This window comes from Squalius cephalus (genome assembly GCF_949319135.1).
Source record: "Squalius cephalus genome assembly, chromosome: 8".
Taxonomy (NCBI): Eukaryota; Metazoa; Chordata; class Actinopteri; order Cypriniformes; family Leuciscidae; genus Squalius; species Squalius cephalus.
Window position 1 is genome coordinate 23,483,412 of NC_137129.1, and position 18,155 is coordinate 23,501,566.

The 18,155-nt window shown below is 40.3% G+C and overlaps 1 protein-coding gene across 1 annotated transcript in view; it reads right to left on the reverse strand.

Annotated features, from left to right (window-relative positions):
• st3gal1l3 (ST3 beta-galactoside alpha-2,3-sialyltransferase 1, like 3) overlaps window positions 1-18,155 on the reverse strand; it is an 84,064-nt gene that overhangs the window by 16,462 nt on the left and 49,447 nt on the right. Inside the window, exon 4 of the mRNA XM_079878107.1 lies at window positions 11,142-11,321. Within this exon, the coding sequence (XP_079734233.1) occupies window positions 11,142-11,321 (180 nt within the window). The remainder of the gene's footprint in view (window positions 1-11,141; window positions 11,322-18,155) is intronic.

Genomic DNA, 18,155 nt, shown 5'->3' on the forward strand with positions numbered 1-18,155 from the left:
CTTTGGTCATAAAGGGATTAACATGGTCAGAAACAATATTCAGGTAGGCTCTGGTGTTTAAACGAAGCTCACGTGGTACTAAAGGCCTAAAGTGTGCTAAGGAAATATCCCCCACACCATTACACCACCAACACCAGTCTGAACCATTTATACTAGGCAGGACATGCTTTCATGTTGTTTAGGCCAAATTCTGACCCTACAATCTGAATTTCGCAGCAGAAATCGAGACTCATCAGATCAGGCAACATTTTTCCAATCTTCAATTGTCCAATTTTGGTAAGCCATGTGAATTGTAGACTTAGTTTCCTGTTCTTTGCTGGCAAAAAATTTGTTTCGCGTACCTACCCCGAAGTGACAAAATAAAATAAAATTCTGTATCAAAATTTATAAGGAAAGACCAGTACTTTGTTTAGGCTTGGTTTGTAGGGAGTTACAAACCTGCACACATATATTCAAACGCACATAACTATAGAACCAATTCTTAATGCGCATGTGAACGCCATCACCGTTTATCACAGGTTCGCGTTTAAAGTCTGTGTAGAGAGAATGGTGTCGTCTTAGCGGCCCCTATTTTAATAACAAATGATCGTTGCGACGGAAGCGAATCAATCAAAACTAACTTTAGCTGGAAAATAACTTTATTAAAGAACCGCTATAAAGCCAAAACAATATCTGTTACCTTAAATTATACGTTTATGTCTGTAAAGCTGCTTTGAAACAATCTACATTGTTAAAAGCGCTATATAAATGAAGATGACTTGACTTGACTTGACAAAAGGGGCACTTGGTATTGTCTTCTGCTGCTATAGCCCATCTGCTTCAAGGATTGACGTGTTGTGCGTTCATAGATGCTCTTCTGCATACCTGGGTTGTAACGAGTGGTTATTTGAGAGCCCTTTCACACCTACCTTGTTTGGTCCGGATTTTCTGACTTTTTTTGACAGTTTGATCGAATCAAAATTACAAGTGTGAAACCTCCCCCGGACCATGGTCCAGACCAAACAGACAAAATTTGGTCAGACGAAAAGAGGTAGTCTCGGTCCGGATCAAACTGAACAAAGGTTCGGTTCGTTTTTAGTGTGAAAGCATTTTCTGTATGGTTTGGACTTTCAGACCATTTACATGAAGTTCCGGTGGTTTCCGCATAGCCTAAAGCAGTCTTCTCCTCCTTTCCTGCCGGTGACAATAAATGTTTGCACAACGAGGACGTTCATTTGGCGAATTTGAACTAGCCTTGAGTATAGTTGGTGCTGCAGATAGTAATGCCGTTATAATAACAGTATAGTGGCAACGATATCCGTCCGTTTACAAACCAATCAATGTCAAGATGCAGCCCACATAGATGTTGACGACAGGACGCAAGTATGTCATGTAAAGTTCTTTAGTGCGCTCGCATAATTGCAATGTGAAACCAAACCAAAACTAACCGAATGTATAAAATGTATCAAAACATGAACTTTGGTTCGGACCTTCATGCAGACTTTCAGGTGTGATAACGCCCTAAGTTACTGTTGCCTTTCTATCTGCTCAAACCAGTCTAGCCATTCTCCTCTGACCTCTGGCATCAACAAGGCATTTTCGCCCATAGTGTGTGAAAATCCCAGTAGATCAACAGCTTCTGAAATACTCAGACCAGCCTGTCTGGCACCAACAACAACGGCACATTCAGAGTCACTTGGTACATATAGCCCAGTCACTTTCTGGTTTACGTTGTGAGAACACTAGGTGTGCTTGTGCTGCCGCTTCCCGCTGGTATTCGTATTATGTTTTTGCTTGACTTTCCTTTTGAACCCATCAGCTGATCTGCTGCGAGCCCTCTCTATTTGTATCCATCACCTCTCCGACATCTGATACAGTAAGTTACCACCACTCTCTATATCGTTTGTCCCAGCATCATCAATTCCTTGGTATAGTTGGGTACCCTTACAAAAAATAAGTATACTTTAAGTTAATTTTATTAAGTTTACTTAAGTAAAGTTCAAGAATAATATTTAAGTATACTTTATGTAGTAAGTATACTAATATCAATGTATTAGATGATTCAATACTGACGTGAGATACTAGTAGTTTCAATACTACATGGGACTAAATATGCCCACTTTTTAGTGTATAAAAGGATACTTTTCTTCAAGTGTAAAAGTACATAACTAGTTTACTAGTTTTCATTTGTACTGCAACTATACTACAAGTGAACTTATAGGTTTACTGACAGTTTACTAGTCAAATACTGCATGTTTTAGTTTGTGAAAGTACACTTTGAAGTATACTCACAGTAAACTACTATTTTAGTAGTTTTATGCAGCATAAATTTAAAGTGAACATAACATCATACTTATAGTTTTCGATATATTATTTTTGCACTTTAAAGGAACCGTATGTAAGATTGTGGCCAAAACTGGTACTGCAATCACTTTCAAATTACTGTAGAGCGGTGTATCCCCTCCCCCTCCCCCCTGACTCGAGGTTGCCAGTTAGGCTGCAGGATTCAGCAGGAACGTAGGCTGCTACAAGGAGCTTCCAATGGCAAGTGACGAGTCCTACACAGTAAGTTTTTTTTCTGTTAATTATGTTTATGCTTCATGAGAGATGTTTTGCGTACTTTGGATTCATAACGAGGTCTTTTAGGTTTCGTAACGTTAGACATTTTTTATCCGACACGTTTGTAGCTGCAGCTGTGGTAACTAGAGCAGAGCTGGCAACCCGGATGCCGAAACACTACTGACTTCGTGATTAGTAGATAGGTGGAGGGTGGGGCATCAGGCCAAAACACAACATGACATCATCAACATCAGTTGAGGGCTGCAACTTTTAAATGACAATATCCTGGCCGGACTACTGATGTCAGTGATATAAGTATTTGAAATGAACATGATTTCTTAATGTCTAGTGACATATCAGGACCATTTTATGATTAATTGAAATATATTTCTTACATACGGTTCCTTTAAGTATACTACTATGTTCCTATTTAGGTATTGATTATTTATATTTTAAATATACCTTTAACTGTACTTTAACTCTTTCCCTTTAAAAAAAAAAAAATTCTAGCTTCATGCATCCTTTTTATCAATACTCGAATGTTGGTAAGTTTCATAAAAAAAGCAACATTTTAAACAAAAAGTTGAGAAAATCACATTTTTTTAAAGACTACGTCCGGATGGGATTCAGAATGATGATCAAAACACAGATGGAGTACATCGAGTCCATCAAAGCTTCACAGTCATTTCCTCTTCATGGGTTCGACATTTCATTCGGTAAAATTAGGCAGTTTTGAGCTTATATGCTGTTCATTTGTTTGATGATCGCGTTAGCTTACATGTGCATAAGCAACGCTTCAATCACTTTTTTCTGCTTCTTCTTCACCTGTGTTTTGATCTGGATATTCTGTACTATTTCAGAAGATGTGTAATAACCCTCCATACTGCATAACAGTGAAAACATGGATAGCTGGAAAATTCAGTGGATTGGCGGGGAAAGAGTAAAGTAGATTTGAAGAAAATTCCTATGTGCTCTACCAGTGGACTAGCCTACACAAAAATTCAGATATTCAGAATTTGGAACATATCTGTTTTCTTTATAAATCAATATTTTCAAACAGTGTAAGTTTATAAAACAGTATGTAAAACTATGTGAAAAAATATTTAATAGGCTACTCAATCCAAAGAGTAAACACAACTACAAGCCAAGTTAATTATACTTTTATGTATATCTTGAACAAAAGATTGAGTACAAGTAGGCCAAATATTTATTCAACTTTTATGTATAAGTCAAGAATACTTAAATGCAATTTTAAGTATATTTCTGAGAAGTACATAAATTATATCTCTGAGTAGACTGAAAGTATACTTTTTGATTTTAGTTTAAAAGAAGTACACTAATAGCACACTTGAATAAACTTCTTTTTATGTAAGGTTAGCCTATCTGTCTGTAGATTATAGGTTCTGGTTCTGGTTAACGCACATAGTAAGCCGTTTTGTTGGGTCTCATCTAATCATTGGAGATGTGGCTATTATTTTACCTTTTTGCATTTTTCTTGGATGGTTTCAATCAAATGGTTCCCCCTGACATGGCTCTGCTATATTTAACTGCTCAGTTTAGAACTTGTAAAAGTTCTCTGCACTTGCCCTTAAACGCTACAAATGTATAAATAGCTTGGTATTTTGCAATGCCTACATTGTATACATTGTTAGCGGAAGACTCATATGGCTTTTTTCCACTCTTGCTCAAATGGTATCCCTGTTATTTGGTCTGATAGCCGTGCTCTACATAAACCTCGACAGAAAAGCTATGCTACCAGCTAAGGAAACGTAACATATACTATACTCTACATAAACCTCGACAGAAAAGCTATGCTACCAGCTAAGGAAACGTAACATATACTATACTTTGATCCAGAATATGGTAAACCATGAACATGCATCCTCAGTTCCCTTTCGATACGGTTCACTCACATTGCGTTGATGTTTCTGACGCATATGGGAAAAACTCAGTTTTCTCAGAATATTGAAGCCTGATTGGTTTCAGCCCACCAAAACAGGTGGACCGACTGCCTATTTAAGTCATGCTAAAAGCCATTTTGAGTCAGATTTTTTCTCCTTCAGCATGAAGATCATCTCCTTGCTGACTCCAAAGACAACAACAAACAAGCTTCTCTACTCGCCATTGAAGCAAGCCTCTACAGTGGACCAACGGCACCTTGCAGCTTTAGCTGACTCAGTGATTCTCCCCTGTGGCTTTCTGGTGAAAGCACAAAGAAGCAAATTTCTTTCTAAAAGAGCAGCAACATTTGATGCAAAATGTTGCGTCACAACTGTAGCTCGGACGAGCTCACCGATTGCATAGCTTGCCTGGGACGCACCCATGCAGACCAGCTGCTCACACTGCGAGAACGGCGCTGACAGCACTGCAGCTGAGAATAGCGCTGACAACTCGGCAGCTGAGAATGGCACTTCTCCCCTGCGACTATTCTGCGATTATTCAGGTGAGAATAATTAGCCTATTAGTCGCTTGCCACATTAGTCACTGAGGTCGTAACTTGCCAGGGCTGCGTCAACGCCAAACCGTGTTCATCAAAGACTGACGCTCTCACTTCAAGAGTGTGAGTCTCACCTTGCTGCGCTCACGGACCGCTTTCTCTGAAGAAAGCTGCTCCGCCCCTCATTCTCCACCGTTCTTTCCCTCTCAGGAGCCTGAGAGGAAGAAACAATAGAGTCATAGGGCTGAGCGAATGGGACTAAGTGAGCTCATGCTGGTCCATATCCCATGTGGCTCACTCTCCCTGCAGCGAGGGGATTCCCTGGTGCTCTTCACCCACGAAGACCAGTCCCCTTGTCTGGTGTGAGTGTTTTGGTGTCCTTTAAGGGTTCCAAGGAGGAATTTGTGCCAATGACATTGGACTCCATGCAGGACTCTGCCCCCTACCGCCTAAGGAGCCAGGTGATGTTAAGGGCCTAGCCTGAACTTGTCATAAACTCGATTTGGAGTGGTTGGCCCTGGAAGTACCTGCCCACAGCCGCTTCAAACGAATGGTTCCTGCAGCCAGGGTGCCATCAGCCAGCCCCTCATCAGGAACTCACCCCAGTCATTCATGATGAACTTACCATATGTGGCACCTATTTTGCCTGCGGTCACTCTTGTGCTTGACCGCCCTCACCATTGTTGACGGTGCCGAAAGCTTCTCCTTGGAGGAGGCCATCGCAAACCTACTCTGCAGCCTGTCAAGCTGGACTCGCTCTCCATATGAAGGCGGTCCTTCAAGTGTTTCTAGCCAAACTCCTCCACGCTATGGATGAGTCCGGCCCAGACCCTACTCCTTTCAAGGAGCTGCACAGCGCAACTGACCTCACTCAAACGCTAGGTGCTCAAAGTGCCATCTATGGTTAAACATCAAGCGTTGCATTGGTTGGTTCATAGCATTGGTTCTGGCAGGTCACGTTAGTCAAGCTCGCTTCAGCTGACTCTCAGCTGATCCACGTCTACCTATAGGAATACCACGCCTAACACTGTATTCATAAGCTCCTTCAGTATTATCAGCAGCTATCGCGTCTCTCAGGAACTAATTACTCTCTTCCATCCACAGCTCCTCCTCTCGTCCAGTCAGGATTTGGCATTCTGATTGCCCTTGAATCAGACTAAATTCTCGAATTATGTTGTATATTAAAATATTGACATTAATGAAATCTGCAATACATTCTTGTTGGTTCTGTTTTGTTTACCCTAAGGGGGGTTATTTGCTGCTCTCCCTGTTCTTATCCATGCTAGGCTGCATGGATGCGCAGGGAGTTCTTGCCCAGAACAGAACCATACTGTCAATCCAAACTATATGCTAATGGTCAATCGTATTTGACGATAGTGGTCCTGACAGAATTGGAGATCAAGGACACCGACAAGACAGCCCTCCTTGACACCCGTCTCTCCCTCGGCCGTGTTCGGATCTGCACAGCTTTGCTGAACATTTTACAGCAGCCTGGAAGCTGTCACAGGCTATGCACCACTTCCTACTGAAGCATACAAGTTCTTCTGCTGCTTTTAGTCACCCTAAGTTGTCATTGTTGACTCAGCAGCACACCAAGCCAGCTCCCGCGCCCGTTCAGCCTCAGCCCAAGGCGGAACCAGAGGTGAGGCAATGCTTCCGCCCAGCTAAGTGCTTCCCAAGTTGAGCAGCTCAAGCAGTCACTGATGCTTTGGGCACAAGGAGGAGGGGGCTAAGTTGCTCCAAGGCCAGACAACCCTCAAAGTGACCGTGTCTTCACCTCCCAACCCTCTGTTCAGTTCCAGGCGTTGAAGGTGCTGTGTTTGTTGTGGGTACTGGGTCCTTCCCACCAGTGGTATGTGCACCAAGACCTCCTTCAGTTGTTAAAGCGTGTAAAAAAAACAAAAAACAAATCCTGCTGCAAGCGTCAGCTCCCCGCCCCTGTCTGGAGCCAGACTTGGGAAGCCATTCCTGGCATGTCAATTGGGATTTAGAGACAATATTCGCTCGCAGACCCACTCACCCACTTTCTCTGAGCTGAAATACAGGTTTTGCTATCAAAGGGTGCAGTACAGAAATTCCCTGCAGCCCTCATTGCTATAGGAGAGGAAAAATGGTCTAAACTCGTCAAATCATCTAAATCAACAACATGTATGTTAGACCCTGTAAGAGATGCTTCCAGAGATCATAGATCCTCTTCTTAATATCATTAATTCATCTTTGTCATTAGGATGCATACCAAAAACTTTTAAGCTGGCTAAGCTTGTCATGTAAGTGGCCCTAAGTTAATAACTAATGATCTTTGCAATGGAAGTGAATCAATCAAAAACTAACTTTAGCTGGACAATAACTTTATTCTAGAGCTGCTAGAGTCAAAACGATCTCTGTAACTTTAATTTCCTATTATCACTGTAAATTTGCTTTGAAACAATCTATATTGTTAAAAGCGCTATATAAATGAAGGTGACTTAACTTGACTTTTGCTTTGCGTCCTACTTTCACATTTACACGCTCTCAGTTCCTGTCTGCTGAACAGACTGGTGCGCCGTCGCCTCCTCCTGTAGGCAGTAAGAGCGATACATGTGCAGATAGTCTGCCCTGGAACGGACCACCTCCCTAAAACTCACACCTCCAAAAGAAGTTCCAGAACTAGGTGGGCTAGGAGATAAGCCTGCAAAGACAATTGCCAGGTACCATTTGTGGAAGGGAATAATGATGACATTAGCATGTTATTGATCACAGACTGATCCCATCACCATTTGTTCATTGTTCACCCCAGTCCCTCAGTCCTGAGACCAAGGTTTGAATGACCACAGACTCTCGGACTCAACAAACCGGTTTTGCCATGTGGCTTGAAGCCACAAAGGATGGATTTTCTATGCAAAATGGGCACACAATGGACAAAATGAAGCGAATCTTCTTCATATTGAAGGGTTGGGGTCAGAATCCCTTGCCTCTTCAATTTAAATTTACATATATCCTTTTGAATGATTACTTTATTATTCTTATTAACAATTCAATAAACAAGTATATGCATGTTATCATAATCATTTCTATATTCATTGAATGAATCAAATATATATATATACCCATATGATTTCTGTGAGTGTTTAACCATTTTCTTTTAGGTGCATTCCAATGTATGCCCTTGATTTGTGTTCGCAGGCAAGGGCCCTCTTGATAATAATTCTCCTGAGATACAGAGAGCAGCGAGAAGGACTTTGTACTCATGTGTTGCTTATACCTTCATACATCTGCATCTATATATATATCTTTCTTGGTTGACTTGTATAAGTTCAAGGGTCAATTTCTAATGCATAAATTTACCTGATTTAAAAGTCTACATCCTCATGTGCATTTTTCTAAGGAGTAAAGGGGGATATTATCGTTCCTGCTTTCTGAGGAGTGAAATGTTTTATCAGCTTGTTATGGTGGACTGCTCTTCTGATAATGAGCTCAGGCCTTCTTCAGCCTTGAGAAGAACTGTTGTTCGTTGGTGCTGTGTGTGTGTGTTTGATATTCTTTACAGGTTCTTAACACTGTGATCTACGACATATAGACACGAAGACGCCTTCCTCGGACCCTGAAAGGTCACCATGGACTTAAATCTTGGAATTGGGCAACAACTGTTTTGATTAATGATGATATACCCACTTATCTATTAAAAATGTATTCATGTTTAGACTTTATGTTCTCTTAGCCAATCAGAAGTCAACGATGATGTCATGTATGTCCTTGTAAAAGGTATAATTGGTGTAAGATTTTGTGTAAGGTAGAGTTAGCTTGCGACCTCCTCGTGAGACTTTGACGCTGGCTCTACCAATTGAACTGCAAACTATTCTTCAGTAAATTTTTACTTATTTGATTGAACTTCATGACTCCTGGTCTTCTTTCATCATATCTGGTCCTGGGTCTTACAACTGTACCCCCCTTACAATATCTATTTAAAGAACTGTATTTACTTAATGAGTGTTGTTTGCGTACATGCAAAAAAGTACAAACTTACCTATTAAGGTATACATGTATGCATGGGTAAAAGTTCAAAATGAATCAATGTTTGGTCTTTATGTTTTTAGCACAATGTCTAGGTTACCAAATCATTGGTTTTGAAAGTTAATTATGCATAGGAAAAACCTTAAAGACATTGTTCTAAACATGAACTTAAAGCTATGCAAATTAACCTCATGCCAAAGAGGGGCCATACGGTTCTCTCTAACACAAAGAGTTGTTCTGGTTCTGGTTTAAGGTTCCAGTTCCAAGATGTGCTAAGATCTAAGTGCAACTATATCTAGTTGAGAAGTTGCTCTCTCAAGACTCTGAAGCTCTAAAGAGAGAAACAAAGAAGTTCAGCAAGAAGTAAATTTGTGAAGTTTGAAAACAGCAACAGAGACAACAGAGACAATGACCACAAGCTTAGCGCCCCCCATTTTCAAGATCTTCTGCACCAACTTCAGAATCTTCTCTTCAGAGATTCTCCAGATCTGCGTGTTCCAGATTGCCCAGATCTTCTGTACGGACTTCAGAATATTCTCTTCAGGGATCCTTCATCTGTGTGATCCAGATTATAAGGATCATCTGCACAGACGTTAGAACCTTCAACTTAAAAGGTTCCTTCATCTGCGTGTTCCAGAATAAGGACCTTATCTTTGCTCCAGGAGTTCAACGTACACAAGTACTTGGCATTCAAGGCTGTGAAACGGATTCCAACTCCTTTCATCCCACTGCAACGCAGCCCAGCTCAGCAAGCAGAAGACGTTGCCGCTCGGACTCAGCACTTTACCAGGCAGAACGTACCAAACCTCTTTCCAGAGACCTTGGCATTAGTGTAAATTTTCAGTATATGCATTTGCATTAGATTTTGCATAGCTGATGTCAGTTAATAACAAATAATCTCTCAATTTATTTGTTTCAGGTTTACCTACTTCCAGAGGAACTACTGTTTATCTTTCCAGAATATAACTTGTAACTGCCATAGTAACATCCAACTCAGTCACTTGCATTTATCAGTATTTTTTGCACTTTATCCATTCAGTAGTTTTTAGTTACTTGTGTCTATCCTTTTGTTAATAAAATCCTTTCATTACACTTGTCTTCCTTGTGTTGATAATACAGTAAGAGGCTCTACAAGTTAACGATATCTCACTAACAAACTTAGTCCAATTTATATACATAATTTATATATTTCTAATTCAGTCAAAAATCTTCCATGATTGTTCTTTACTGTCAAGGTGGAATTCCTTGGTTGGTGCTCCGTAATCTCAGAATCATCTGAGACTCTCACACTCACCTTAGGTGACGTGTGATCAAAAACTCAATATTAATAATAATACTAAATATTAATATTTAAGACCATAAAACATTACACCAAAAAAAAAAAAAAAAACTATTAGAAGGCTACAGTATGTACAAAATGTAGCCATGAGAGTGCTCACCTCGACTCGACTAGTGCTCACCTCCCTGTCTCCATGATCTTCACTGATTACATGTTGCATCACGTATTCATTTTAAGGTATTCTGTTAACCTTTAAGGCTTTAAAATGGTCTTGCACCTCTACAGTATATCTATCAGGCCTACTTCACCCATACCTGCCCATCCAGTCTCTTAGATCATCAGAACTTGGCCTATTGTCAGTTCCTAGATTCTGGCTTTCTAGGTGTACAATAGTTTTGTGTTATTGCTCCCAAGCTCTGGAATTCATTACCTCCTCTCTTTGTAATATCTCTTCTCTATCTGCCTTTTAGTCTCAACTTAAAATGTATTTGTTTGAAATGTGTTTTCAATTAATTGTATTTGATGCTTTTGTGTTTATTTATTTATTTATTTATTTGTATTGTTTGTTGTAAATGTTCTTCACCTTTGTTAAGCGACCTTGGGCTTCTGGAAAGGTGCTATACAAATAAAACTTATTCTTCTACTTCTTATTCTTCACTTAAATCACATTTCTTCCCCATTCTGATGCTCAGTTTGAACCTCAGCATATTGTATTTACCATGTTTACATGCCTAAATGCATTGCTGCCATGTTGCTGCCATGTGATTGGCTGATAAGATATTTGCATTAATGAGAAGTTAAATAGGTGTACCTAATAAAGTGGCCGGTGAGTTTGTTTTACACAACTGAAATCCCAATGGCATTGTGATGCTTGTTCATTTGTTAAACTGGTCTTACCGATCAATGTGTTTGGTAGTAAAGACACTAATGAGCCACTGCAGATCCAGAGTCTTGAACGGAATCAGCACCAGATGGGTGGAGTTGTCCATGTCTACAGCACTCTCAGGGTAGATAATACGGTGAGTGGTCTTAAACCCCACATCCCTCTCAAAACCCTCTGTTGGGCCTTTGTTAATCCTGAAAAAAAGCAAATATCATTTCGGTAGAGGTTTTTTGATAGAGTATATTTAACACTCATTTTTATTTGTATTCAATGACTTGCATAAAACATATTTGTATTTTTTTGTGGGCCAAAGAATTTAAATCTTGATAAATCTTGCTATATTGTTTACATTCTTAGGACAGTTGCACACACAACAACAACAAACAATAACAAATCTACAAGAATAATACAACAACTTCAGATAAGATTGAATCATCAGATTTATTACCTTACTTTTTTGAAAATCTGTGGGTTAACATTACAGTAGTTATTCAATACTGGTGTTGTGGAAGAATATAAAAATAAACCTAAAAAAAAAAAAAAAACCTCGGTCCAACTTTATATTAAGTGGCCTTAAACGTACAGTATGTCATTTTTTTCGCCGCTAGGGGTCGCTAACCTCTTACAATAACAAAGGTGTAGTTTGATGACGCAACATTTGCTAAGAATTATGGATCTTGTCGTCAACGTCAAGCCGACCGATCTAATAATGTTTATGGATGACTGAATACATCGATGTTTTTATCATGACTGTGATATGAAGCAGGTCGGGATTGCTAAGAGACAGCTATCAGCTCCACACGCGACGAGTCCCGCGGATATAAAAGGAATATGAACATTTCATTCTACCGAACTACACGCAAGTGCAGAATTACAACTCACAGGTCAGTTTATTAGACAAATTAAACTTGTGAGGTAATGCAGCGCTGTTTCACTTGGTCTAACATTACACTATCACACTAAACTGCATTTAAATGTGTTGAAATGTATGTGTTAGTTTGTCTGTATGAGACTAGCAGTAAGCTAGATCAACATTAGAATAACATACAGATCATATTATAACATTTTATCATTGTTGAACTATATAACATCGATTAGTTTTATGTAAATGTGCTCACCTGTTTAATAAAGTACATGTAGGAGCGGTCGAAGTCTCGGACGCGGAGCTCTCGTTTATTTACTGTCTATGGGAGCTCTAGGCATCTCGAAAACACTGCGCTGATATTGATTCTCGTTTTGGTTCTCCTTTTTTATCCAAAGTCTGCTTGCCATGGTCCATAATGTTTGAACGAAACAACAACAGCGTGCAAAGAACGATGTCTACTTGGTTACTATCAGAGGGCTCTGGTTCATAGCTCTGGTTACCATGGCAGTATGAGCGTAAACCAGGGACAACGCGGATATGACGCCATTGACTGCAACAAAACGGAAATAAAGAAACGTTCCGTGTCTTCGAATTAAATTAAAATTTCTCCTGGTGTGAAAGTTGTTGGAAACAGTCAGGATAATGTAAGTACACAACTAAAAAAAATATATAACATAGATATAGTGATTTTTGCTATTTTTAAAGCAAAAAAGTTACATACTGTGCCTTTAAGTACTACTTACATCAAAAAATAAGTACAATGTACTTATTAAGTTGATGTTGTATTGTAAAACACTTTTGCTGCTATTGAGGTGGATACGGTAAGGTTAGAGACAGGTGTGGTGATATGGGTAGGTTTAAGGGTGGGTTGAGGTGTAAAGGAAGGGTCAAATAAATTAATTACAGCTGTAATTACATGCTGGTATTTTCAAATATAAGTACAATGTAAAAACATGTATGTACACAATAAGTCCATTGTATCAAATTATTAATTTCAATGTTAGTACATAGTAGTTAAAGCCACTTAATATAAAGTGGGACCAAAAACTCCTGCTGACATCTGAAGAGAGGTTTAAGACTGGCAGAGGACCTGCAAATAAACTAACCAGTTGGATGTATTACTGACAGGTGTATAATGGTCTGAGAGCCAGCAACCTTTGGGGAATATACCAGATGACCATGATTTCCTGGGCTGGAGGAAGACTAGGGCTGTGTCCAAAATCACCCTCTGTACCTGTTACGTCCCTCGTTAATTAGATGTTATTTGTCTAGGAATATTATTAGACGTAACAAAAGTTTTGCATGTGTGTGTTTATACAGTATCGGGAACTGCAATTGAAAAGGAACAAACAACAATCCATAACTTAGTTGAAAGGTTTTAATTCTTCAACTGCAATAAAGTGAAGTAGTAATAAAGGAATAAAGTAATGGAAAGTAATAAAGTAATGAATATTTACAATTCGTACAACGTAACAAGAATAATCAGATCAACAGACAATCTGGGGGGAGAGGAAAGAGCAAGAGAGTGGTGCTTAAATAAAAAAACTGAATATAACAAAAAAAAAAAACTTTAACTAAAGTTAAAGAACTAAACTAACTATCAATGAAAGAGGTAGAAATAAACATCTTCAGCGTACGAGACGCTATGACTAAACTATACTAACTAAAACAAAACATACATAATTAGCACCACTCCTAACACTAGTGCGTCTAATACATCACAGAAAACTACGTGTGCAAATGTAGGTCGCGACCAGGGTTCTAAATTAACTTTTTTGATCACCAGCCAATGTGGCTGGTAACTTTCTAAAGTTACCAGCCAATCTGAATATCCACTAGCCAAATTTTTTTCCGGTGAAAATAAGAGAAATTATAAGTGCCACTGAATGTATTTAATTATTTTATTAGAATTGCTGGCATGAAAAACACAAAGTACAATACAACAAAATATACACAGAAAGGCAATACGATCTGTCTTGGCAGTTTTAATCCTTAGGCTCTCCTAATGACTTCGGGAACTCTCATGGTCCTTACTGCCTCTACTTAAAAATTATTAGATCCTAGGCCTACTACGAAAATGTTTTTTTTTTTTTTTTTTGCGTACATGACAATACATGACGATATTATTGTGATCAAACACTAGCCATCCCATACACAAAAGAAATATATTTGAAATATGTTTTCACAATATATTTGAAATATATTTTTGGAATATATACAAATATTCGAAATTGGCCCAATAAATATATTTTAGTTATATTTCAGAATATATTTCAAAATGATAAATATAAGTGAACAACAATGCAAATATATTTCAATGTATTTGGAATATATGCCACATATATTTTTGACACTTTAAAATATATTTCAATATATTTTTTTTTCTGTATTGGATTCACGACCCGTCAGCCATTTGGCATTAAATGTTCTTTTCTTAGTTTCTCTGTCGATACCCTCCTCATCCCCTGCCTCGTTCCTCTTCTCGCCCCCAGAAGTCTGTCCCAACCACCGCCGCATTTCGTTTAATATTAACCCACTTTACTACCAACTCCGTTCGTCTTATTTCTTGTGTTTTCTGTGTCCGTTCGTTTCCATGGTTTCTCGCGCTGGTTTCACTGCAAACTGCGCGAAATCTGGCGAAACCAATGGGCGTATGAAACGTCATCACGTAGCATTACGGCACAGTGTTCATGGGAAATGTAGGAAGTACTGCCAGGGGGATAAATGACCGAGAACAGAGCGGAACAGAGCCTTATATGTATCATGCCTCATACATCACCGGCCAAACTGGCTAGTAAGTTTTTATTAACACCCGCCAAAATGAATTTTAACCCGCATTTGGCGGGTTGGCGGGTGTTAATTTAGAACCCTGGTCGCGACCTGCTTACCTGACTCACAACCTCTCCCGCCAATCTACACAAGGTTGGACGGTGAACAGATATGAAGATTTCATGACAGCAACAAACATTTAGCAGCACCTCCAGCACGTATCAAGAGCACAAACAAATTCGAGCACAAACAAAGAGAACTGATCTAACTGCAAGATCATAAAAGCAGCGAACCCTAAACACTGATCAGTCTCTCAGACTGGTCTCTCGAACGAGAGAATACATCCTCACAGAGTGTGCAAACTCTTTCCCAACCCAGAGTCTGTCTCAACTGTCGCCATTGAAGTTAGAGCCATTCATAAACTGCACGGCGACAGGCGATAGACCAACGCTACTTTTGCGTCATCGAAGGGTAACGCCCCTTTTTGGGGGAAGACAAACGGATTCCCCTGAGAACAGAACTCGCTCGCTCTAGATCTGCAAAGTTTCTTGATAGCAAAAATGGCATAAACATACACACTCTCTTTGCCGGCCGAGGACCGTGAGGGGTATTTAAAGAAGCTACTGAATATGGGGTTACAGCGGTGTCCCTTTGAAATGGTCGAAAACTGGATTAATGACCCCACGCAGTGGCCAAGAGGAGAGGAGTCGGTGGTTTACTTGGATCATATTTCACTTGATTTAAGCTATTGACAGTTTTGTTGTCGACTAGCTATACTAGTTAGAAACCCTCAGACACTGTAATCAGAACAATCATGTCAGAGGCTTAAAACATAAATAGTCCTTACCTTAAGTGGGGAAGAGACAATGAAAAACATGCCCCATACATACATACATTGGTCCCATACATATTTTGCTGTACACTGTAAACCTTTTTACAACTTTCAAAGTCCTAGCACTTTCTAGACACTAAGCAGAAACCAGCCAAGTCCACTTTAGTCCTAGCCTGCCACTATTTCAACAGTAAAATCAGTTAACAGCCAAGGTAGCGTGCCTAGTGAGAGCTAAGTTAATCACGTAGCTGCTAACAGCTTCGTCTTTCTAACTAGTATAGCTAGTCGACAACAAAACTATGTCAATAGCTTAAATCAAGTGAAATATGATCCAAGTAAACCACCGACTCCTCTTGACATGGCCTCATCGTCTAGTTTGTCATACTGTGAGTGTGTTAATGACAAAAAAATAGGCTAACGTTCCTTACTTGGTGATTCCACGAGATAGTGGTAGATGTCTGAATAGTCCATATTTGGCCACTGCGTGGGGTCATTAATCCAGTTTTCGACCATTTCAAAGGGACACCGCTGTAACCCCATATTCAGTAGCTTCTTTAAATACCCCTCACGGTCCTCGGCCGGCAAAGAGAGTGTGTATGTTTGTGCCATTATTGCTATCAAGAAACTTTGCAGATCTAGAGCGAGAGCTTTATAATTTTAAAGCAAATTAAAATTATACACGTTTATTATTCACAATATGGAAAGAGGAAATAAAACATAGTTTGTTAAGAGCATGACTCAAACATGTGTTACCTTTACAGCTTTCACGCTCCGAACCGTAGTTGGGAGCGAGCTGGTCTCAACATAATAATTTGGCTCGTGGCAGGTAACTTGCGTCTAGTGATCCAGGCTAACAGAGCCGAAGCACAAACAATGATGTGTCGGTTGATTTCAGCAATGAACTCGGGCTTTATTACTCACAGTGGTACACATTCACAGCATAAAGGCACTTTGCTTGCTAGCATTCGACTGGCACATAGACTGCGTCACTACCACATTTTTCACTGTTAACTCAGACTGATTCACCTGCTATCCTTTGTTTACACTACGGAAACCCACATAGCCCACTACGTCAGACATTCGCGTTTTCTTTCAACAAGACGCCAGAGAGAGAGGCAGACATTGCAACACTACCCCCACTCTGGAGGATGATTAAACCTTTAACATATCTCCAGCATCATTATAATGTACACTGTCATGATCCTGTTTCTTTCTCTCACACACACTCACTCATTAGCGCTATATCCTCATTCACGCACACACCTCCTCATTTAATCATTATTCCTCTCAGCTGTCTCTCCTTTACTATTAGCCATCGCTCATTCCCTTCACCTGAATCCCCTTTTCATCTGATTAGCGTTCCTATTTCTTTTCCCCTTTCTCTACCTGTCTTTGCCTGAGTATTGTATTTTCTCTCTACGGCAGAACGTCATTTAATCCCTATCTCTGTCACGTCATATCTTAGTCTTGTCGTGTCAGGAGCTGATTGTCAATGAGAAAGATCTACTGAACTGGAGAATCGCCGCTTGCCTCTACTCTCCCTCGGGAAACTTCAGCCTGCTCCTTTTCCTGTTACGGAGCTTTCTTCTGAGCATCTCATTTCACCTGGGCTGACTGCTGTTTTCGTTTTCAACAAGCCGAGACCTTATTTGGACATTTTACTACTGCTTGTAGTTCTAAGTTTCCCTTAGAGAACTATTTCTGTTTTTTTTAACTCTCTGGCAAGCTTTGCTTCAATTAAAGTGACTATTTCTCCGCATTTGCTGTCTGATCCTCTTACCTTCATGACAGAATACTCAGGCCAAACGGATCCAGCTACGGAGAACCCTGTCCGGTCTGTGGTCGAGATCCAAGGAGTCATGCTTAGAAAGCACGAGGAGGAACTCGCTGCTGCGCGTCACGCCGTCGATTCCCTCGCTGCTCAGGTCAACGATCTCACGCTACAGCTTCACCGGCTCCGACATGATCCTCCTGTTTCACCTGGCGTCCAGGCTTCCTCTGAACCTTGCATCAATAATCCACCATGCTATTCCGGTGAGCCGACCCAATGCCGTTCCTTTTTAACACAATGCGAGGTTGTGTTCTCTCTCCAGCCTTCAACATATTCCCGGGATCGAGCCCGCATAGCCTTCGTCATCTCTCTCCTTTCCGGAAGGGCTCGTGAATGCGGAACGGCTGTTTGGGAGTCAGAGGCAGAGTGCGTTAATCATTTTTCTCTCTTCAAGGAGGAAATGATCCGCGTGTTTGACCGCTCGATCTATGGTGAAGAAGCTATGGTGAAGAATCTATGGTGAATATTTCCTCTCGCCTTCTGTCCTCACTGCGCCAGGGTAGACGCTCTATAGCGGACTTTTCCATAGAGTTCCGCACCCTGGCCACCACCTGCGGGTGGAACGAGCCTGCGCTACTAGCACGTTTTCTTGAAGGGATCAATGTTCAAGTCAAAGATGAGATACTGGCACGAGAAGTCCCTACTCGCCTGGATCCGCTGATAGAGCTCGCCATTCGTATTGAGAAACGCTTCGACCTTCGCCGCAGAGCTCGCGGAATGGAATTGGCCCT